At 40.3% G+C, this 24,030-nt stretch overlaps 1 protein-coding gene across 8 annotated transcripts in view; it reads right to left on the bottom strand.

Moving 5' to 3' along the window:
• The window catches only part of atrx (ATRX chromatin remodeler), a 177,020-nt gene that overhangs the window by 119,942 nt on the left and 33,048 nt on the right, over window positions 1-24,030 (bottom strand). For 6 of the 8 annotated variants that reach the window (XM_067997179.1, XM_067997178.1, XM_067997175.1 and 3 more), the window contains 5 exons: window positions 23,781-23,816; window positions 16,402-16,511; window positions 15,228-15,295; window positions 9,679-12,911; window positions 3,221-3,296 (listed from right to left, as the gene is read on the bottom strand). In XM_067997179.1, coding sequence (XP_067853280.1) covers window positions 3,221-3,296; window positions 9,679-12,911; window positions 15,228-15,295; window positions 16,402-16,511; window positions 23,781-23,816 — 3,523 coding nt within the window. The remainder of the gene's footprint in view (window positions 1-3,220; window positions 3,297-9,678; window positions 12,912-15,227; window positions 15,296-16,401; window positions 16,512-23,780; window positions 23,817-24,030) is intronic. The other 2 variants (XM_067997177.1, XM_067997182.1) reach the window with 1 other exon arrangement.

Here is a 24,030-nt window from a genome sequence, read left to right as displayed (position 1 = left end):
TACATTCTATGCAATTGTATGTGATGAATAAATTCAAAATGTGGTCCCAGTTCCCACTTAGAGAATGTTAAACTATTCATTACAATTATGTTAATGTGAATGGCTCCATCATCTGTAATATAATTTGCACATTTCTCAATTTGCATACGAATTTACAGGCCCACATTTGCTGACAGGGCAATGTTGCTGGGGTACATTTTCAAATTCACCAGTAATTCAAGATCCTACAAAATGAACAGGAATTCTGTAACAGGCCTTTACTTACATTACATGAACTGCTTTTCATCACAACTCTAAGAGGACACAATCTATTTAAGAATAGGTGCTACACAGTATTACTTATTCAAGGTGGTATCTGGATAAACCACAAATGAGGTATATGGGGTGGGAACACTGGTTTCCCTCAACCTTTTCCAACAGCATTTAATTATTTTTCAGAAATCTCAATTGTTCTGATTTTAATTTTCCTATTGGTTTCATTGAATTTTCTACATTCTGGTCAAAAATATGAGTACTTAAAGTCTACTGGCTACACGCAGCAGAGTTTAGAACAGTATTAACATGAAGTTGCAATAATGGTGGATATGCATGTAATAGATACAAGCAATCTTTCAGTACTTCACTATACCAGTTATTTTTGTTCCTAACTAATTTCTGTTAGTTACATAAATTACCAGATTTATTGAATTTAGTTTCACAACTTGCCATCGTAGGATTTGAAAGACCTCCAAGTTATTAGTCTATTACCATAACCACAAGGCTACAGTACCTCACTCAGCACAATCGATTCCACTACCTCCAAATTAACCACTGCCTCCAAGACTAGCAATGCTCATAAAACTTCAATGTTAGCCAACACCGCCACCCCCGCACCACAGAACTATACCTGCACTCCAACAAATTCCTGCATGCATATCTCCATACTGTGTACCATGTTGGTTTCCACATCAAAGACAACACAGCTAACAAGACCTAGGCAGGCTGATAGCATAACAGAAATGGGGAGGAGTATGGAAGCAGACCCTCACAGCTACCATCTGCAGTAGAATACACAAAGGCCATTAAGCTTAACACCCCTCACAAATGTACTCCTATTTGGGGGGGGAGGGGGGGAGGGTGAATGATGGAGGGATGGCTGTCGAGTACACTGCTGCTCACATTATGATCTTGCTCCCTCCTTTAGCGATTCTGTGCAGCAATCTAGAAAGCCAGGAACAGCATGGACAAGCCTCAAAATCTAAACCTATGCCTATCCAATATGGAGAAAATTCCCCCTCCCCGGCCAACACATAAGCTAGCACAATTGACAACATCTGTGGGACATATACCTGACGATAATGTATGGACGGCAAATACCAGGCAGTCTTGAACCCATTTGTGCAAGTCATAGGACATAGACACACACACACCTCACCACCACAAAGAAAATCAGTGAAGTCAAAAAAACTAACAGCCCTACCCCCCCACCCTAGTGGTCCACAAATGTATTTCTCTGCAATTACCATGCAACAAACTTTACTGATTTCATTAATATACGTACTTTTAAAACAAATTATATTTTCCTCAAGAGTGTATGTGCATTATTCCTGGGGTTGACATCAACCAAAAAGGGGTGGGTTTGTTGGCCCAAATTACTTTTTCGCAAAATTATGTTCCTAGGATAAAATATACTTCAGTTATTATAAATGTAGTTTTAATAGATTGCACCAAGACCCAGGCATCTCCCTAAAAACTACATCCCATTTGGCAATTGACAACCTAATTTTCAATCTTCCCCTCTTTATATAAAAAAAAGCTCATTTGGTAAACGGTACAATTTTAACAGGGGTGCAGGAACAGAGTCCTGGCGGTTTACGTAACTAAATCTTTGAAGGTGGCAGGACAAGTTGAGACAGCTGTTAAAAAGGCATATGGGATCCTGGGCTTTATTAATAGAGGCATAGAATACAAAAGCAAGGAAGTTATGCTAAACTTTTATAAAACACTGATTAGGCCCCAGCTAGAGTATTGTGGCCAATTCTGGGCACTACACTTTAGGAAGGATGTCAAGGCCTTGGAAAGGGTGCAGAGAAGATGCACTAGAATGGTACCAGGGATGAGGGACTTCAGTTATGTGGAGAGGCTAGAGAAGCTGGGATTCTTCTCCTTAGAGTAGAGAAGGTTAAGGGGAGATTATGAAGGGTTTTGGTAGAGTAAATAAGGAGACACTGTTTCCATCGACAGGAGGCTCGATAACCAGAGAACACAGATTTACTGTAATTGGCAAAAGAACCAGAGGCAACATGAGGGAAAAAAAAATTACGCAGTGAGTTATGATAGTCTGGCATGCACTGCCTGAAAGAGTGGTGGAAGCAGATTCAATAGTAACTTTCAAAAGGGAATTGGATAAATTGCTGAAGGGGAAAAATTTGCAGGGCTATGTGGAAATAGTTGGACGCTCTTTCAAAGAGCCGGCACAGGCACGATGGGCCGAATAGCCTTCTTCTGTGCGGTATTATTCTATGATTCTATGAATTAACATTCCACCAATATTTTTAAATGTATACAAAATTGTTTAAGCTTAAACACAAATTTACCAGACAAAACATTAGTGTCCACACATCTCCAACCATTTCCATATCAAAATTATTCCACACAAAAAAAGAACTTTAACAAAAAATCCGAGTCCACAATTGAAACTCTGATCAAGTAATTAGCTGAAGTTGACCAATTCTACATGCATTGTAGAACCTTTTGATTTGCAAGCACATCTAATCACGAACAGGAAAACACTGTGAACAATGCCAAATTGTTCTGCTATTGTCCGATTAAATTTTGAACCACAAAACTTCCCCACATACTTCCAGAGCAGTGCAGTGACATTATGGATAAAATTCTACATAATATGATCAACTAACACCAGGCATTTGATGACCTCTTTAGTTTGGAATATTAAAATTCCACTTTTAACATTTTGAACCAAGTATAGTTTCAAACCAAAATTTGGGACCAAGTATTTTCGCAAAATTGTGTTTATTGCATAAATTGCAAAAATGAAAATGCGTGAAACCGTTTAAAATGTTTTACAAACGGAAACCAAGGCTTACATGAAAAAAATTCTAAATAAAGCAGCAAATGTTAACACCAGTGGGTTTAACTGTTTAAAAAAATGTTTGTGACTACACAAAATGCATTTCTGGTAAGCAAGTCTTTGTAAAGTCCACACTGTAGAAATTATTACCTATTCTCAGGATCATCGTCATAGTCATCACTGGCACACGGGGGGACATTTTTTAAATTGCCCTCTGCTTCATCACCTGTAAAGAAATGACTACATTTTAATTATGAGTCTCTGCAAAATTACGGTTCATTCATCAGTGGCCTCGTTAACTTTTAAAATATTTCTAAGCAGTCATAATTACACAGCCAAGTAAACAAAGTCGTAAAACATGGCTGGAAACTACAGTTCAACCATCTTAAAATGGAGCTAAATGCCACAACTTCTTTTCAAATTTTACATGCTGTAATTTCTTTCTAGGATTATAGTTGTCAGAATTAGGGAATCTATTCCCTAATTCAAGCAATTTTGTCTCCCTCCATCTTGTTGCAAAGTCAACTGGAGTGTCAGATGCAGCTTGAAGCCTGTCCCATATAGCACTTGGGGAATGGGATCAGGCAGCATATACAAAGGAATATACACCTGGAGTCTACTCAGCCAACACACATTCAAAGTATCAAATCTAGTTGGTGCCAGTAAAGGCATTCTGCTTCAAATCAATTTTTTTTAAAAAATTTAAATTTAATTTTGGGAGATTACATACAACGTACAGTACAAAAACAGGCCACTTGGCCCAACAGATCCATATTAGTGTTTATGCTCCACACGAGCCTCCTCCTTCCCTGCTTCATCTAACCCTATCAGCATATCCTTCTATTCCTTTCTCCCTCATGTGTTTGTCTAGTTTCCCCTTAAATGCATCTATGCTAGTCGCCTCAACAATTCTTATGGTAGCGAGTTCTACATTCTAACCACTCTCTGGGTAAAGAAGTTTCTCCTGAATTCTCTATTGGATTTATTAGTGATTAGCTTATATTTATGGGCCCTAGTTCTGGTCTCCCCTGCAAGTAAAACATCTTCTCTATGTCTCGCCTATCAAAACCTTTCATAATCTTAAAAAGACCTCTATCAGGTCACCCCTCAGTCTTCTCTTTTCTAGAGAAAAGAGCCCCAAGCCAGCTCAATATTTCTTGATAGGTATAACCTCTCAGTTGTGGCATCATCCTAGTAAATCTTTTTTGCACCTTCTCCAGTGTCTGTATATCCTTTTTTATAATATGGCCAGAACTGTTCACAGTACTCCAAGTGTGGTCTAACTAAGGCTCTATACAAGTTTAACATAACTTCTCTGCTTTTCATGTCTATCCCTCTAGATATGAACCCCTGTGCTTGGTTTGCTTTCTTCATGGCCTTATTAACCCGCGTCGCTACTTTCATTGATTTGTGTATCTGTACCCCTGGATCCCTCTGCCCCATTTAGACTCCTAGTATCCAAGCAGTATATGCCCTCCTTATTCTTCCTACCAAAATGTATACTTCACATTTATATTAAAATTCATTTGCCAATTACATCCACATTCTGCAAGTTTATTAATGTCTTCCTGTATTTTGTCGCAGTCCTCCTTGGTATTAACCATACCACCCCCAGTTTGGTGTTGTCCACAAATTTTGAAATTGTACTTCCAATTCCAGAGTCCAAATAGTTTATGTAAATGATGAACAAGTGGTTCCAGCACCCATCCTTGTGAAACATCACTTCCCACCTTTTGCCAGTCTGAGTAACTACCTTTAACCCCTATTCTTGGTTTTCTGTTTTGTAACCAGCATGTTATCCATTCTGCTACTTGTCCTGACTCCACATGCTCTGACCTTAGTCATGAGTCTATTATGCAGTACCTTATCGAAGGCCTTTTGAAAATCCAAATATACTGCATTACCCTTGTCTAAACTGTTACCTCTTCAAAGAATTCAATAAGGTTGGTCAAGCATGACCTTCCCTTTTGAAATCCGTGCTGACTATTCTGTATTATATTTTCGGTTTCTAGATGTTTTTTGATTACATCTTTGAGTACGGATTCCGTTATCTTTCCTACCACAGACGTTAAGCTAATTGGTCTATTGTTCCCTGGACTGGTTCTATCTCCCTTTTTAAATGTAGAAATCATATTCCCGGTCCGCCAGTCCTCTGGCACAATTCCTTTTTTTAAAAAAAATGATATGTATGTAATAGTGCCTCTGCTATCTCTTCACTAACTTCTTTTAATGTGCGTGGATTCAATCCACCCGGACCAGGGTTTTATCCTCTCTAAGTTTGATTAGTCTATCAGTTATCTTCTCCCTTTGTATCTTAAATGTCTTTATATCTTTTTTGATCTCTTCTTCGAATGTCATGCCCACCATGTTAGTCTCCCTGGTAAATACTGAGGCAAAGTAATTATTTAATATTTCTGCCATTTCACTGTTATTACCTGTGAGTTTATCGTGTGTATCCCTTATTGGCCCTATCCCTATCCTGATTTTTCTTTTGTTATTTATGTGTCTGCAGAAAACTTTATTTCTTTTTATATTCCTTGATAATTAAATTGTCATTTCTCTTTGCCTTCCCAATTGTTTTCTTAAACTTCTTTCATATTCCCATTTGTCATCCGTTCCTTTGTTGTCAATGTGCTTTATGTAGATCTTTTCTTTAGTTTCAATTTTGCCCTTATTTCTTTATTCATCCATGGTGCATCATTACTAGCTAGTTTGTTCTTGCTTTTTAGTGGGATATATTTTTTCTGGACTCTACTGATCAGTTTTAAATGTTTCCCACTGCTGTTCTATTTCTTTAACCGTAAATTTTTCCAGTTTATTTTCCCTAGTTCCCATTCCCTTAAAATCACCTTTTTTCCCCAATTTATTACTTTGGTCTTAGTCTTACTTATGTCCTTCTCAGTCTTTAGTTTAAACTGTATTATGTTGTGATCGCTACTGCCTAGATGTTCCGCTACACTTACTTCTCTCATCTGTTCTGGTTCATCTCCCATTACTAGATCCAGCAGTGCTTCCTCTCTTGTTGGGCTTTTTACATACTGGGTAAGAAAGGAATCCTGCACAAAATAGTAAAAACTCCATTCCCTGTACCTACCTCTACATGCCAGTTTATTTGGGGATAGTTAAAATCTCCCATGATAATTATTCTATGTCCTTTATTGGTGGAAGAATTATAATAGTCAGGATTTTATTGCCAAAAAATACATTTAACATATTTCTGTCAACCTTTAATTTGAAAGCAGAGTTGGATAGAATTTGCATAGATTCAGCATTCAAGTGTCATAAAGAACCACATTGAAGCTATCACACTTTTATATGTAATATAAAGTAATCAGTTGAACAGGAAACTTACTTTTTTTTGTTTGAACTCTTCCACGAGTAACACCCCATCAAGGGACCATAATGATGAGTCAGTTGTGCACATTACCTATACAAAATGTCACTGGACCAACACTTCCAGTCATACGAGGAAGTAGTTCTAGACAAAATAGTTGCACCCAGACAGGCTCTAATCCAACAATTAAACAAAAAATGATAGAACCAGCAGTTGCATGCAAATATTTTCCTTTCCTAAGATGTAGAATAGGATAGAATAATACATTTGTGGTACTACTACAACGATCACCACACCTTTAAATGTAGAATACCTACCCCTGAACTGTTGGAATATATAGACATTTAGCAGATCAAATTAAGCTCCACTGTAAACTGTGTTTTAGAATGTTGCTACTCTCAAGCCAATGTTCAATGTAATCAAGATTGACAGATGATACCATCTTCAAAGAAACTACTTAAAACTTCCAGGGGAAAGATCCTTAAAATAGCAGAATATTCCAACATTTAGCAGTTTTGTTAACCTGTACTGCAACAATGATTTCAGGTGATAGTCTTCCACAAGCAGAGTTTACATATTTACCAACAGAGGCCATCTTTTAAACTGTTTGCTAAGAGGAGCTGGAAGATGGATGCATTCATCTCAGCTGTATAAGAACATAAGAAATAGGAGCAGGAGTAGGCCATAGGGCCCCTTGAGCCTGCTCCACCATTCAATATGCACCATGGCTGATCTTCTACCTCAACTCAACTTTTCCTGCATTATCCCCATATCCCTTGATCCCCTTAGTGTCCAAATATCTATCGATCTCAGTCTTGAATATACTCAACGAGTGAGCAACCACAGCCCTCTGGGGTAGAGAAATCCAAAGATTCACAACCCTTTGAATGAAGAATTTTTTCCTGATCTCAGTCCTAAATGGCTAATCCCTTATCTTGAGTCTAGCTCTAGACTTTCTAGTCAGTGGAACAGCCTCTACCCTGTCAAGCCCTCTAAGAATTTTATGTTTCAATGAGATCACCTCTCATTCTTCTAAACTCCAGAGAATATAGGCCCATTCTACTCACTCTCTCCTCATAGGACAACCCTCTCATCCCAGGAATCAATCTAGTGAACCTTCGTTCCACCCCCTCTAAAGGCAAGTACATCCTTCCTTAGGTTAGGAGACCAAAACTGTACACAGTACTCCAGGTTTGGTCCCACCAGTGCCCAATATAATTGCTGCAAGACCTCCTTACTCTTATACTCCAATCTCCTTTCAATATTCAAGGGCAATTAGGGATGGGCAATAAATGCTGGCCTCGCAGCGACGCCCATATCCCATGAACGAATAAAAAAAAGGCCAACCATACAATTTGCCTTCCGAATTGCTTGCTGTACCCTACATGTTAACGTTCTGTGATTCGTGTACAAAGACACCCAAATCCTTCTGACTACCAACATTTCTTAGTCTCGCACCTTTTAAAAAATATTCTGCTTTTCTATTCTCGCCCACTCACTATCCCTTTGCAGCCTCTTTGCGTCCTCCTCTCAGCTTATTTCCCCACCTAGCTTTGCAATGTCAGCAAACTTGGATACATTACACTTGGTCTCCTCATCCAATGTAAGGAATCTTACAACACCAGGTTATAGTCCAACAATTTTATTTTAAAATCACAAGCTTTCGGAGATTATCCCCTTCGTCAGGTGTTGTAAGATTCCTTACATTTGTCCTCATCCAAGTCATTGATTTTTATTGTAAACAGCTGAGGCCCAAGCACTGATCCTTGTGGCACCCCACTAGTTACAAACTGCCAACCCAAAAATGACCCGTTTATTCCTATTCTGTTTTCTGTCCGTTAACCAACCCTCAATCCATGCTAATATGTTACCCAAATCCCATGAGCCCTAATCTTGTGCAACAAACTCGTGTGGCACCTTATCAAATGTCTTTTGAAAATCCAAATATACTACGTCCACTTATCTATCCTGTTAGTTACACCCTCAAAAAAACTCTAATGGATTTGTCAAACACAATTTCCCTTTTGTAAAACTATGTTGACTCTGCCTATTATGATTTTCTAAGTGCCCTGTCGCTACTTCCTTAATAATAGATTCTAGTATTTTCCCAACTACTAATGTCAGGCTAACTGGCCTGTGGTTCAGTTTTCTCTTTCCCTCCATTCTTGAATAGCGGGGTTATATTTGCTACTTTCCAATCCACAGGGACCGTTCTAGAATCTAGGGAATTTTGGAAGATCAAAACCAATGCATCCACTATCTTTGCAGCCACCTCTTAAAACCCTAGGGTGTGGGCCATCAGGTCCAGGGAATTTGTCGGCTTTTAGTCCCATTAATTTCTTTAGTAATTTTTCTTTACTAATCTTAATTACTTTAAGTTCCTCACTCTCATTAGACAATTGGTTCCCCACTATTTCCGGTATGTTTTTTGTGTCTTCTACTGTGAAGACAGATACAAACTATTTGTTTAACATCTCTGCCATTTCCTCATTCCCCATTATAATTTCTCCTGTCGTTGCCTCTAAGAGACCCATGTTTACTTTCGCTACTCCCTTCCTTTTTACTTACTTGTAGAAGCTCTTACAATCTGTTTTTATATTTCTTGCTAATTTACTCTCATTCAATTTTCTCCCTTATTATCCATTTCATGGTCATCCTTTGCCGATTTCTAAAACCCTCCCAATCCTCAGGCTTACTACTTTTTTTTAAAGCAACGTTGTACACCTCTTAATCTAATAGTATCCTTAACTTATCTTAAATAGCCACAGTTGGATCATTTTTCCCATGGAGTTTGTATTCCTCAAGGGAATGTATATTCATTGAGAATTATGAATTATTTCTTTAAGTGTGCACCATTGCTTATCCATCATCATATGTTTTAATCTAATTTTCCAACCTACCATAGCCATTTCCAACTCACCCCTCATACCTACATAATTGGCTTTGTTTAAATTTAAGACCCTAATTTCAACCCTACATATTGCAAATTATCGAATGAGGCATGTTTCTGCTAGGGTGAGCCATTATATTTGTGAATAGATCTTTGATCCAGCATTGTGAATACTTTCCCCTTCTAAGTGACAGGAAATGTAATAGCATGCTGCACGTTCTTCAGTCAGCAATTTCATACACTCGAGGTCAATTGTTAAACCTGGGCTATGCTAACAAACAGACTCCAATTTCAGTTTGTAAGAGACATGATCTGCTTACGGAAAAAGGTGTTCGAAAACTACACAAATGTAGGAACAATATCACACAATAAAAGTACACCTACCTGATGACTGGCAAAAACCTGATCCTGTAGCAAGCACAATGTTTTCTGTGATGGGCTGTATCTTTTGTTCATCACTGCTTCCTTCTCCAGGCAAATCCTGGTTGTCCACTTGTTCAGCTTCTTCATCTCCACCTGACGAAGATGAAGAGTGATGCTTTTTTTCCACAGCTCGTTTCTTCCGTTTTAATTTTGTCGCTTTATTCTGAGCAGAATTTGTGACTTTCTCGTCATCTTTGGATGAACCATCCCCATCTTCCTCGATCACCTGTTTTCGCGCTTTCTTTGAAGATGATTTTTTAGCTGCGCTGATTTTACTCAAGTTCTTTATTTCCTTTTCTAGATCAGAGTCATAGTTGGAAGAGTCTGAACGATGTTGTCTTTTTTTGGTAGCAACATTAATTCTTTTACTGGTTCTTTTTCTCTCCTTTCCACCAAAATCTGAGCTTGAGGATGAGCTTTTCCTTTTTCGTTTAAGACCATCAGTGTTACTTGCCTGTGGCATTCGCTTTCTCAAACCAAATAGACTTGTCCTTTTAATAATTTTTTGGGATGAATCACTCTCTTTGTTATCTGCATCTGATGAACTTTCATGCTTCACTGCTGCCTTTTTCAGTACCTCAGGGATCTCATCAGAATCAGAGGTAGTTTGCACACCAGTTTTATGTGGTGTATCTGACTTATCAAGATCAGATTCTTGAATCTCAGACCTGACATTTTTGTTGGATGTTTTTGATCGCCCAGTCTTGACTTTTCCCAAAGAGTCTTTTTCTTTATCTTTAATTTTAATTTCCTTTTTCGATCTCCTACGTCTTTTACTACCACCAGCAACGTCAGTGTCTTCTTCAGATCTGGAGCTCACAATTCCTGTACCACCAGGGCGCCTCAGAGGTGTAGTTTTCATGCGAGGTGACCGTCTGGTATCAATGTCCTCTGACAGAACTGATGCATCATTTGTAGGATCATTTTCAAGGTCGCCTTCAATTATTTGATCAGATTTTTTTTTCTTCCTCTTTTTTGAAATTTTTACATTGCCCTTTTGAAGTCTTTCCACAATTTTTTTGTCTTTAACCGAATCCTGTGCAGCACTGACACTGTCTCCATCCCCTGCATCATCATGGCCACCGCCTCCAATTCCCGCATCATTGTCGTCACTATCTGCATCACACTCCACTGCATGTCTTTTGGCTTCAGCGTCACTCCCATTATCCGCTGCTTCAGCGTCACTCCCATTATCCGCTGCTTCAGCGTCACTCCCATTATCCGCTGCTTCAGCGTCACTCCCATTATCCGCTGCTTCAGCGTCACTCCCATTATCCGCTGCTTCAGCGTCACTCCCATTATCCGCTGCTTCAGCGTCACTCCCATTATCCGCTGCTTCAGCGTCACTCCCATTATCCGCTGCTTCAGCGTCACTCCCATTATCCGCTGCTTCAGCGTCACTCCCATTATCCGCTGCTTCAGCGTCACTCCCATTATCCGCTGCTTCAGCGTCACTCCCATTATCCGCTGCTTCAGCGTCACTCCCATTATCCGCTGCTTCAGCGTCACTCCCATTATCCGCTGCTTCAGCGTCACTCCCATTATCCGCTGCTTCAGCGTCACTCCCATTATCCGCTGCTTCAGCGTCACTCCCATTATCCGCTGCTTCAGCGTCACTCCCATTATCCGCTGCTTCAGCGTCACTCCCATTATCCGCTGCTTCAGCGTCACTCCCATTATCCGCTGCTTCAGCGTCACTCCCATTATCCGCTGCTTCAGCTTCAGCTTCAGCATCAGCCCCATCCGCTGCTTCAGCTTCAGCCCCATCCACTGCTTCAGCTTCAGCCCCATCCACTGCTTCAGCTTCAGCCCCATCCACTGCTTCAGCTTCAGCTTCAGCCCCTCGTTTACCCTTCTTGACCAATGTTTTCCTACATGCAGCTTGTACAGTTTTCTTACACCTCTTAAGTGAAACTGGGGTCAATTTTATAAAAAGTTCACGTTTCACTGAAGATTTTATACTGGAATCAGAGTCAAGCTCTGAGGATTTTCCAGAATTAATCTGACTTTCAGCAGGTGCCTTAGCTGACACAGTATCTAGCACTGTGCTGTTACTTGCAGAATTATCCGCTGCATCCAGATCTGGTAGCAACGAGTCAGTTGCCTCGAACAGACCTTCAGTCAGCGAAGAAACAGATCCCATGTCCAGAGCTTCATCTAAATTGTTAAGCAATGTTGCTTCTGCCATCTCAGATTCTAGTTCAATGCCTGTAATTCCACAAGTAGCATCAGCTTCTTCATTTTTGACCGACTGATCATCATTTGATGCACAGTCAGTTTCAGCGCTGACCATTTTTGAATCCAGCAATAATTTATCTGTTTGTTCTGGTGACATGATTTGTTGTTCTTCAGCAACCTTGTCTGATTCACTTGAAACTGCTGATACATCCATCTGATCAGATTCATCTTCAGCTGAAACAGAGTTTGCTGCAATTGTCTCACTGGGTAATAAATAATTCTCATTGTTACTGGAATCCTGTACCTCAACTTTGTCAACACACTCTTTCAATGATTCAGTAGGTTTCTTATTCTGTTCCATTTCCAAGTCTTGAATTTCTTTATCTACAACTTCTTCCAGTGCAAGATGGACTTTCTTTAGATCTCCGAGCACAGACTTAAAAGCTTTCAGCTGTCTCATGTTTACATTAGGCTCAGACTCCTTTAAGCCTTTTTGCTTTAAAAAATTAACAAAACTAATATTCAAGTTGGCTGTTGTATCAATTAGTTTGCGAGCCTTCTTCAGAATGTCTTTTGGTACTTTTAATGCCTTATAAGAATATGTAATATTTCCAGAGCCTGGAGAAAGAGCTTTTAATGAACCTGCATCTTTTTCCTGTCCATTACAATCTTCATTGGAAATTCTTTTCCGAGTATTTTTATACTCGTGGTCTACAGACTTGTCACTGTCATGAGGACCTGGAGATTTGCATTTATCACTGTCCAATTTAAATTTATCAAAGTCTTTCTTCTTTTTGTTTTGTTGCCACAGTTGATCAAGACACTCAAATACACTGTCACAAGCAGTGACCAAATCCAGTAAAGGCTCTGGATTACACACATAGCAGTACCACTTTTTGTTTTCATCCATAATATTGGATAGTTCCTTCCTACCCAGGTTTCGCAAGATGCAGCTTTTGCAAAATGCATTGTGACAAAAATCACAACAAATCAGATTTCCACCTTCTGCACACCATCTGCAATATAGAACAACAAATGTGAAGAGCAGAAAAAGAAAACAGGCTGCATACCAGGGAAGTAATAAACCTGACACTTGAAATAAAGTTTTCTTCAGTAGAGAACCAAAGTCAACAATTGCAACAGGGAGGGCAGTGTGCTCGGGGATCATACCCATGTCATCCATATGCAGCTCAAGTACACAGTACCCCTGTTAACTTTTTCTTCTTGTATATACTCAGCAATGAAGCCTTTAGAGACTGAAGCCTCATTAAAAACATCCTATTCTCTCTTACTTGAGCTGTTGGTTCGGAGGGTGGGGTGCCGAGATACAGTTGCACCTAGCTCCCTGTAGGTCAGTGTTATTTAAGCATATTGTTTTTATAATTACCCACAAGCTCAAAATAGGGATTCCCCCTCTAAAACTAAAGGCTTCTTAAATTATCCTTCCACATTTTACTGGTTTAGAACTAAAGGTAGATTTTAATCTAGCTGGAATGACTTTGGGCAGGATACCTGCTTTCACCACCCCCCCAATTTTCTTCCCTCCTCTCTTGAAAACACTAACTTTTGTTGGGACATGGTTCCTTAAGTCCCAGCAGCCCTGCACACACAAGTGACCATCCTTCATGTTTGAACCTAGACAGCAAGCTTCAGCAAGTTTGACCACAAGGGCATCACAGCCAAGCCCAATCATCACTATAATACAAGTATTATAGTGATGATTGTGATGCCCTTGTGGTCAAACCTGCTGAAGCTTGCTCTATAGGTTCAAACATGAAGGAGGAAATGGATAATAATTAAAATTGGAAAACCAGGATGATTTTTCCCCCCATCTTGGCTACATCCCCAGCATCCCCAACTAAGATGAGCAATCAAACCTGGGACTTTCTGGTGTGTATGGGTTGGAACTGCACTAAGCCCACAAGACAGGCTTGTTAGCTTCAAACACACAGCCCAGTTGAAATTTATTTGAGTCTCAAGCATTAGTACACTTGATTGGTACAGCAAGTTATGAAAGCACAAATAGTATATAATCAATTACACATTGAAAGTTATCTCCACTAGCATTTTAACCACTAAAATTCAGATAATACCATGGATCTGGAACTGTGCAGGTCTGAACACATCTCCTCCTACAAAACCTATTTTCATTGCTATCTGTTTCATTTCCAATTCTCCACCTGTGCTGTAGTTAATGACTCAACTTTTGATATTTTTTTTCCCATTAAGGGGTTCCCAGAGCATTTCCCTCACCGCATTCTTTGTTCATATTAATGACTTGCTCTACTAATCATTGAATCCTAACCAGTCTTTTGTTGTTGATTTCACATCATATTTTAAACATTTAAGCCCACATAGTCTCAGCACACATATCCATTCCTCTTATTGCACAATTGCTGAATCAACATCTCAACCTCCATGATCTTTGATGGGACAATGAAAACCTTGTTTCTTTCATGTTAAAGACAAACATTTTCTTCACTTTGCAGCTAATGTCTTGCTTTTGATTACTCGAACCGTAGCCTGGTATTTTTCACAATCTTGGTCTATCGCCTCTGACCCCAAAATCAATTCCCATATCTCACCATTGCTAAAGCTTCTTCCAAGTTCAACTTCCTCTTTTCATGCCAAGCACTTGTTAACCTAACAAATTCAAGATCTGAATACTGCTCCCACATCTGGAGAGGATACAAAAAATGTTTGCTGTCCACTAAGCAGTCCATCAGTCAATTGCAGAAGCCAAGCTCGATCTTTTGTAATCTTTCTTCCTCCCCTCATTTTACAAATACTACTGCACCAGGGGGAGTGCTTGTATGAACTTTCCTTCCTTGTTGCATACATGCAATTCTACACTACATTCTCTTCCTCACAATGCTGAAATTAAGACATGACACTCCATTTCATGCTCTAGCTCTTTTGCCAAGATCTACAACTGCCTCACTCTTTTCTCCCTTCAAAGTCCAGGAATTGCATCACCTAAAAGTTTAAACTACGACCTGTGAACCAGGTGCAGCCTGAACCAGTGTTATCTGACCCTTAAAGTTCAGGCAACTTGGTCTTATTTGAGCTTATATTTATTTGTCCCATTTGAATTTTGTGGGCTTGGAGATGCAAAAACAGTAGTTTTTAATGGCACTGTTGGTGAACCAGTTGTGTTTTTACAATGCTTTTACTGATACCAGCTTTTTATTTCCAATTTTTTTTTTAACTGAATTAGCATAATAGAGGACCAAGAAACCACCCAAGCAATCCTATCCTGCCAGCTTAAACATTAGGGATGTATAAGTGAAATGAGAATTCAAGAAAGTGGTAAGAACAAAAAAAACACCCACCTGCATTGCTCATCCATACCATCTGCATCTCGGCTAATGTCATCACTCATATAGTACTTATGGCAATTCTGTAAAATAGGAGAAATACATTAGGAATCACTAAGGGTGCATTAAACTGGTTTCTGTAACACACAAATATAAATCATATATATTAAAATCCTTAAGTTGGTAATGCTGTAACGCCCCAAAGTATATTGAATCAATGTGTAACGTGGTAATCATAACACCTATTTGTTCTTACTTCAAAGAGCCATGTTACAACAAGCACCTTTAAAATGTATACTATTTTCACTGATTTAACTGTGAACAAAGCCTGGGGAGATTCATTAACATATATCTATATATGTTCAAAAAACCAGTACATTCATTGCATGCTCCATTTTAGAGGCAGGCAACCATCTCCTATCTAGTGCCGCTATGTTAGATGGCCAGCTTTTGGCAATCATTCCCTTCATGCTTCCAGGTGTCCCCTCTATAGGATTTTCCACTGCTAAATGAGTAGCCATTAGCAGTCACATTCCAGATTTAGCCAGGTCTACTTCCACCCCCAATTAAGAGTTTCAGAAGCTCCAGATCCCTCCAGCACAATCAGCATTATACAGCTTCAGAGCCTCCTTAGCCCTAGGACGCAGCCAACACTGAAACCTCCCTCCTGGATACAGGTAGTTCCTACCCACTAACCTCTACTTGCAATTTTTTTTAAATTATAAATTGACCTGCAACTACAGATTTTTAACCTGTTTAAGTCATAAATAATTATTAGAGCTTGGGCCTCCCATTCTGACCAGATTCCATTACCCTGGGCCTTTGGACCCCTTGCTGCTGAATAATTTTTTCCCTGCATCTTCTAATCAACTTTGCTCTTTAGCTTTTATAATTAACCTTTGCCTCCTTGTTCTCCCTTCCCCCTCCTGCCATCTCTGGCCCAGCCACGCTTACCGTAATGGTATCATTGTTTACAGCATGGTGGCTGCTGCTTCTTAGCTCCAGCCCTGCTCTCATCCTCTGGTTACCTTCAAATCATCAGCATCCTCCTCTCACCCCACCTCCCAGCTTAGTTTGGCAGTTGACTCATCACTTTAAATGCTTGATCATGTCACAAGCGGCAGCATATACAAGTTGCTGATATTTCAGTGGAGCAGCATAAATTCAACAGAATAAGAACAGCTCATACCTTACAAATGAGAACTTTCAGTGCAGGATGCCGCTGGACTGAATCCTTGTGAAAATGGTTTACTTGCTGCCCACAAGCAGTGCAGCTGACTATTCCATGTAGATTCTCATCTGGTAAAAAAAATGCAATTTTAAACTGTATCTTTGCTTATTGCTGCATATTGTTGCGAAAATAAGATTTCAAATACACTACTGGAACTCTAATGCAATCTATTCGCGTACAGTGCACTTTAGGTTAAGAAGAGTGTTAGAAGCCAATTCACTTATTATCCCAAATCAGCAGAAACATTATATCCCTTTGCCTGGATCAATTCTGACCTAAAATAAAAATATCCATCATAAAGCTCCTTCGGGTTCACACAATGCTGATAAGTGTCTTAAGTTGTGCTGTTATCAATGGAGTGAATCCCTTCAGACTAAAAATAGTGATGCATGTGTCACTGGAAGATTCAGGTTAGGAACCCATATTGTATATAGAAATACATGCAAATGACACTAGAACAAAACCACCTTTTCACTTAAGAATTCTTGACTGTGACAAGATGGGCCAGATGGCCATGCATCACACTATCGCTTTGTCATTTCTCCATTCAAAATTTCTTAATAGTCAACACTAAAGAAAGAACCTGCATTTATGTCACGCCTTTCACCATCTCAGGACGCCTGATCTTATGCTTCAGGTGCAAGAGTGCTGCCACTGAGCTACGGGTTGACAAAAAGAAAACGAACACAGAGATGCTGAAATAAAGTTAAACATGCAAAAATACAAAATATTAAAGAGAATGAAAACCATTAAAAACTGCGAGCCACATTTGAACCTCCAATTCAATTATCTACAATGCAATAAACCTACATAAATGGCTTCCAAGTGACTTCAAACTATTGATGTCATATCAACCACAATATTTGTGGAAGGAAGGAAGCAGTGCAGGATTTAGTTCTGGGGAAAGAAGGGTAGGTGGAGTACATTTCTGGGTAATAGTGATCATAATATAATTGGGTTTAAAGTAACTACAGATAGGGACGAAGTAAAATCAACGGTGAAAATACCCAACTGGAAAAGAGCCAATTTCAATGATTTGAGAAGGAATCTAGCACAGGTGAACTGGAAACAAAGATTGGCCGAGAAAACAGTAAATGAGCAATGGCAGGCCTTCAAGACAGAGATAGTTCGGGTACAAACCAAGCATATTCCCATAAAGGAGGAAAGATAGGGCATCCAAAGCTAGAGCTCCCTGGATGACAAAAGAAATATAGGTTAAAATAAAACAGAAAAAGGCTTATGACAAATGTCAGGTACAGAATAGAGTAGAAAACCAGAAAGAATACAGGGTGAAATTGAAAAGGAATACAAGAAGGACAAAGAGAGAATATGAGAAAAGATTAGCGGGTAACATAAAAGGGAACCCAAAAATCTTTTCTGAACATATAAAAAGTAAAAGGATAGTTAATGGAATGGTGGGGCCGATTAGGGACAAAAAAGGAAGTCTTCTTGTGGAGGCAGAGGGCATGACTGAGGTACTGAATGAGTACTTTGCATCTATCTTCACAAGAGGGTGAAGTTAATGTCGCAGTACAGGAGAAGGGAGTAGAGACATTGGATAGGATAAAAATAGATAGAAAGAAGATACTAAATAGGTTGGCATCACTCAAAGTTAACAAGTCACCAGGTCCAGATGGGATACATCCTAGGTTGCTGAGGAAAGCAGAAGCTCTAACCACAATATTTCAATCCTCCTTGGATATGGGAGTGGTGCCAGAAGACACGAGGGTGGCAAATGTTAAATTCCTTTCAATAAACCTGGTAACTACAAGCCAATCAGTCTAATATCAGTGGTGGGAAAACTACTAGAGACCATTGTCAAGGACAAAATTAATTCTAACTTGGATTAACAAGGGATAGCCAGCATGCATTTGTTAAAGGCAAACCCTGCCTGACTAATCTGATTGAGTTCTTTGATGAATTATCAGAGAAGGCAGTGCAGTAGATGTATATATGGACTTCCAAAAGGCATTTAATAAAGTACCACATAACAGACATATTTGGAAAATAGAAACACAAGGGATTAAAAGGGGCAGTGGTAACTTGGGTACTTAATTAGCTAAGGAATAGGAGGCAGAGGTTTTTAGTGAATGAATGTTTTTCTGACTGGAGAGAAGTATCCAGTGGGGTCCCCCAGGGGTCAGTTTTAGGACCATTGCTTTTCTTGTTATATATAAAATGACCTGGACTTGGGTATAGGAAGCACAATTTTGAAGTTTGCAGATGATACAAAACTTGGCAATGTAATAAATAGTGAGGAGGATAATAGCAGACTTCAGGAGGACATAGCAGACTGTTGAAATAGGCAGAGACATGGCAGATGCAATTTAATGTGGATGAGTGTGAAGTGATGCACTTTGGGAGGAACAACATGGAGAGGCAGTATCATCTAAATGGTACTATTTTGAGGGGGGTACAAGAGCAAAGGGACCTGGAATGCATATTCACATATCTTTGAAGGTGGAGGGCAAATTGATAAGGTGGTTAAGAAAGCATATGGGGTACTTGACTTTGTAAATAGGTGCTTAAATACAAAAACAAGGAAGTCATGCTAAACCTTTACAAATCACTGGTTAGGCCTCAGCCTAAGGCCTTGACATCCTTCCTAAAGTATGGTGCCTGGAATTGTGTATAATTCCAGGCACCACACATTAGGAAGGATGTCAAGGCCTTGGAGAGGGTACAGAGGAGGTTTACCAGGATGATACATGGGATGAAGGACTTCAGTTATGTGGAGAGATTGAAAAAGCTGGGATTGTCCTTAGAGCAGAGATGGTTAAGTGGAGACCTGATAGAAGTATTCAAAATTATGAGGAGTTTTGAGAGAGCAAGTAGGGAAAAACTGTTTTCTCTGGCAAGTGAGTTGGTAACCAAAGGTCATAGATTTAAAATAACTGGCAAAAGAACTAGAGGGAAAATTAGGAGAATTTTTTTCCACAAAGGATTAACATCTGCAACACATCACCTGAAAGGGTAGTGGAAGGCAGATTCCATAGGAACGTTCAAAAGGCAATTGAACATGTACTTGAAGAGGACTAATCTGCAGTTATGAGGAAAAGGCTGGGGAGTGGGACTAAATTGGATAGCTCTTTCAAAGAGCCGGCACAGGGACAACAGGCCGAATGGTCACCTCCTGTGCTGTAAGATTCTATGATTCTATTTAAAAACCAACTGGAAGCATTAGGTCCATCTTCCTCCACGTCCTCATAATGTCCCCACTATTAATGTCATACTGAGCTGCTAGAATAACAACCAAGCAATGCACAACTGCTGTATGAGGCACATCAATATGTGGTGGGTCTAAATTTCCTTAATTTTCCACTATTTATAAAACCGGCACCCAATTTTAACGATTTGTTTAAACAGAAATCACATTTTCACAACTCGTGGGCCAAACCAGACACACTTCATTACGAGTGACATGAAGTTAGTCAGGCTCACTTGAATCATCAAGCGCTTTGGGATGTTTTACTACGTTAAAGGCACTATATAAATGCAAGTTGTTGTTGTGTGTGGTAGCCTCTATGTAATCCTGTTTTCAAGTGTGTATAAAATTTATTTTATCTCTCTAAACATCAGTAGTACATGACTTAATATCAATTTGGTATTTTTCACTTTCAATACAATGCATGCTAAATAGCGGAAGCAACATGCTATAGACAGAGCTAAGCGATTCCACAAACAACGGATCAGATCAAAGCTCTGCAGTCCTGTCACATCCAGTCGCGAATGGTGGTGGACAATTAAACAACCAACGGGAGGAGGCGGCTCTGTAAACATCCCCATCCTCAATGATGGGGGAGTCCAGCACGTGAGTGCAAAAGACAAGGCTGAAGCGTTTGCAACCATCTTCGGCCAGAAGTGCCGAGTGGATGATCCATCTCTGCCTCCTCCTGATATCCCCACCATCACAGAAGCCAGTCTTCAGCAAATTCGATTCACTCCAAGTGATAAAGAAACGCCTGAGTGCACTGGATACAGCAAAGGCTATGGGCCCCGACAACATCCCGGCTGCAGTGCTGAAGACTTGTGCTCCAGAACCAGCTGCGCCTCTTGCCAACTGTTCCAGTACAGCTACAACACTGGCATCTACCTGATAATGTGGAAAATTGCCCAGGTATGTCCTGTCCACAAAAAGCAGGACAAATCCAATCCGGCCAATTACCGCCCCATCAGTCTACTCTCAATCATCAGCAAAGTGACGGAAGGGGTCATCGACAGTGCTAGCAAGCGGCACTGACTCACCAATAACCTACTCACCGATGCTCAGTTTGGGTTCCGCCAGGACCATTCAGCTCCAGACCTCATTACAGCCTTGGTCCAAACATGGACAAAAGAGCTGAATTCCAGGGGTGAGGTGAGAGTGACTGCCCTTGACATCAAGGCAGCATTTGATTGAGTGTGGCACCAAGGAGCCCTAGTAAAATTGAAATCAATGGGAATCAGGGGGAAAATTCTCCAGTGGCTGGAGTCATACCTAGCACAAAGGAAGATGGTAGTGGTTGTTGGAGGCCAATCATCTCAGCCCCAGGACATTGCTGCAGGAGTTCCTCAGGGCAGTGTCCTAGGCCCAACCATCTTCAGCTGCTTCATCAATGACCTTCCCTCCATCATAAGGTCAGAAATGGGGATGTTCGCTGATGATCGCAGTGTTCAGTTCCATTCGCAACCCCTCAGATAATGAAGCAGTCCGAGCCCACATGCAGCAAGACCTGGACAACATCCAGGCTTGAGCTGATAAGTGGCAAGTAACATTCGTGCCAGACAAGTGCCAGGCAATGACCATCTCCAACAAGCGAGGGTCTAACCACCTCCCCATGACATTCAACAGCATTACCATCGCCGAATCCCCCACCATCAACATCCTGGGGGTCACCATTGACCAGAAACTTAACTGGACCAGCCATATAAATACTGTGGCTACAAGAGCAGGTCAGAGGCTGGGTATTCTGCAGCAAGTGACTCATCTCCTGACTCCCCAAAGCCTTTCCACCATCTGCAAGGCACAAGTCAGGAGTGTGATGCAATACTCTCCACTTGCTTGGATGAGTGAAGCTCCAACAACACTCAAGAAGCTCAATACCATCCAAGATAAAGCAGCCCGCTTCATTGGCACCCCTTCCACCACCCTAAACATTCACTCCCTTCACCACTAGCGCACTGTGGCTGCAGTGTGTACCATCCACAGGATGCACTGTAGCAACTCGCCAAGGCTTCTTCAACAGCACCTCCCTAACCCGCGACCTCTACCACCTAAAAAGGACAAGAGCGGCAGGCACATGGGAACAACACCATCTGCACGTTCCCCTCCAAGTCACACACCATCCCGACTTGGAAATATATCGCCGTTCCTTCATCATCGCTGGGTTAAAATCCTGGAACTCGCTTCCTAACGGCACTGTGGGAGAACCGTCACCACACGGACTGCAGCGGTTCAAGAAGGCGGCTCACCACCACCCTCTCAAGGGCAATTAGGTTTGGGCAATAAATGCCGGCCTTGCCAGCGACGCCCACGTCCCATGAACGAATAAAAAAAAATACAGGTCTGAAGGATTCAAATGAGACCACAACTTGAGCAGTTTATCAGTATCATGTCAGATCCTTGAAACATGCAAGTGGAGTTCACATGGTATTCACTTCCATCAGCACCCTTAGTCATGACAGATGTCAAGTGCCTGCAACCAAATCACAAACTGCAGTGATATTGTATTTATTTCACTAGATGTTGTAGGCAGCAACGTACCCTGTCTGTTCATCAGATGTCGGTGTATGATAAAGACATTACACAATGTTATTCCTCATCCTTCGAATAGAACACCTTGTTCTGCAAAAAGCTGCTGTTAATTTTCAAATTATCCATGATTTGGAAAGTTTGAGCCTGATTGGTGTTGACTATTATAGCTTTTGGTATAGCCATTCCATGCATTTCAAATTCTACTCTTGGAACACTTTAGCAAACCATCTGTAAATGCCTTGGACATCTCCAAAGTCTTTTGACAGGCTGGCAACTGTTCACAATTACTAATCATATGACCTTCCATCAAATCTATGCCCGGGCTATCTAGTTTCCTCAAATCCCTCTAACTGATAGGTGCTTCTCGATTTCCTCGTGAGTCAAAGCACTTACTTTTCTCCCCAACTCTTCTATAAAGCCCAGATCTAAAATACTGCTCCCATACTGCATCTCAACACATTCCTGGACAGGATACAAGAAAAAGCTCGTCAGGTGGACAATTCCTCTCACTTCCAACCTGTAAATCCCCCCACTCACACACTTTCTCTTTTCTATCCCTCATCAAAATCTCTTATTTATCAATACTATGGTCAGTGCTTCTCTGAATTTACCTCAGGTTCCATCTCTGTTCCAAAATATACCATTCTGCACACACTTGCTCCTTTCTAGATGCTTGATGTTGAAATCATGACTTGTCATATAGCCTCCTACTTTAATTCACCCTTTCCCAGGACCTCAAAACAGAAATTATTTACCTGCCTTAGTCTTTCCTTCCTCCTAGAGCTTTTAGCTCTTTAAAATGTAAGCTTGCCGACCTGAATCATTACTTCCTGATTCCCCTCATAAAAAAACCTCTTCAACCTTGGTGATGCCTGCACTATGGGCCTTGGTTTCTCATGGTCATTAGTAAGGAAAATTACTGGAGACGAAGTCCCTAAAGAATTTGGGAATGAGGATATTGGACCACCACCCAACGTTGCCTCTATATGCCATGTTGGGGGCCTTCCCTTAAAATTAGTTAACATTACCCAGAGATTTAACTGCAAGATGATAATTCAAAATGCATTCAATTAATCTATTCGAAACTTTAGGAATAATGGTGGTGAAATTGGCCATGTCAGTAGCGCAAAATAGGTTGATAGCAAATCAGCAGCTTATTTTATAACACTCCCAATTTTCTTTTCTATTGACTTCAATGGAAAAGAAAAATCGGGCGCGGCGTAAAACAGGCTACTGATTCACTATTGGCCCATTTTGCACCACTGGTGTCGATCAATTTCATCCCCAATGTATCCCAAAGATAACAAACATACAAGTTTAGATAACAGCGTACGTAGGATTATTTTTATATCTATACAATGAAATTGACACGCAACCAAAGTTTTAAAAAAATGGAATAACCATTTCCTTTGTTGATTAAATTTAGACACTTTATTAGGTTAAGCAAGGTTTAACAAGTCCAGTAATGCCAAAATTAGGCATCACTAAATAATTAGTGTCTGGATTACACTATAGCATCTCGGTGAAATCAATGCAAGACTACCATTTTCCATGCAAGAAAAAAAACCATCAGATTACTTGCCAAAGGAACTGTGTTTCTCACCATTATTGTAGTGCCTTCGCCACATAAATAAACACTCTGTAGTCCAGAAGAAAAAGAGGGGAGGAAGAAGTGAGGAGCTATCCACCCACAGCCAATTTGATCTGATGCATTTCCTCCACTTTTTTGTATACAAGCCTTTGTCTTAAGACAAACTCAGTTCTTTAACCAAAGGAGGCAGCAGAGACCAAGTAGAAACAACTAGAGAATCAATATTATACACATCTCATTTTTCAGAGCTCCAAGTTGCATA

The sequence above is a fragment of the Heptranchias perlo genome, chromosome 15, assembly GCF_035084215.1.
Source record: "Heptranchias perlo isolate sHepPer1 chromosome 15, sHepPer1.hap1, whole genome shotgun sequence".
Lineage (NCBI taxonomy): Eukaryota > Metazoa > Chordata > Chondrichthyes > Hexanchiformes > Hexanchidae > Heptranchias > Heptranchias perlo.
This window is presented reverse-complemented; position numbering and strand designations above follow the sequence as displayed.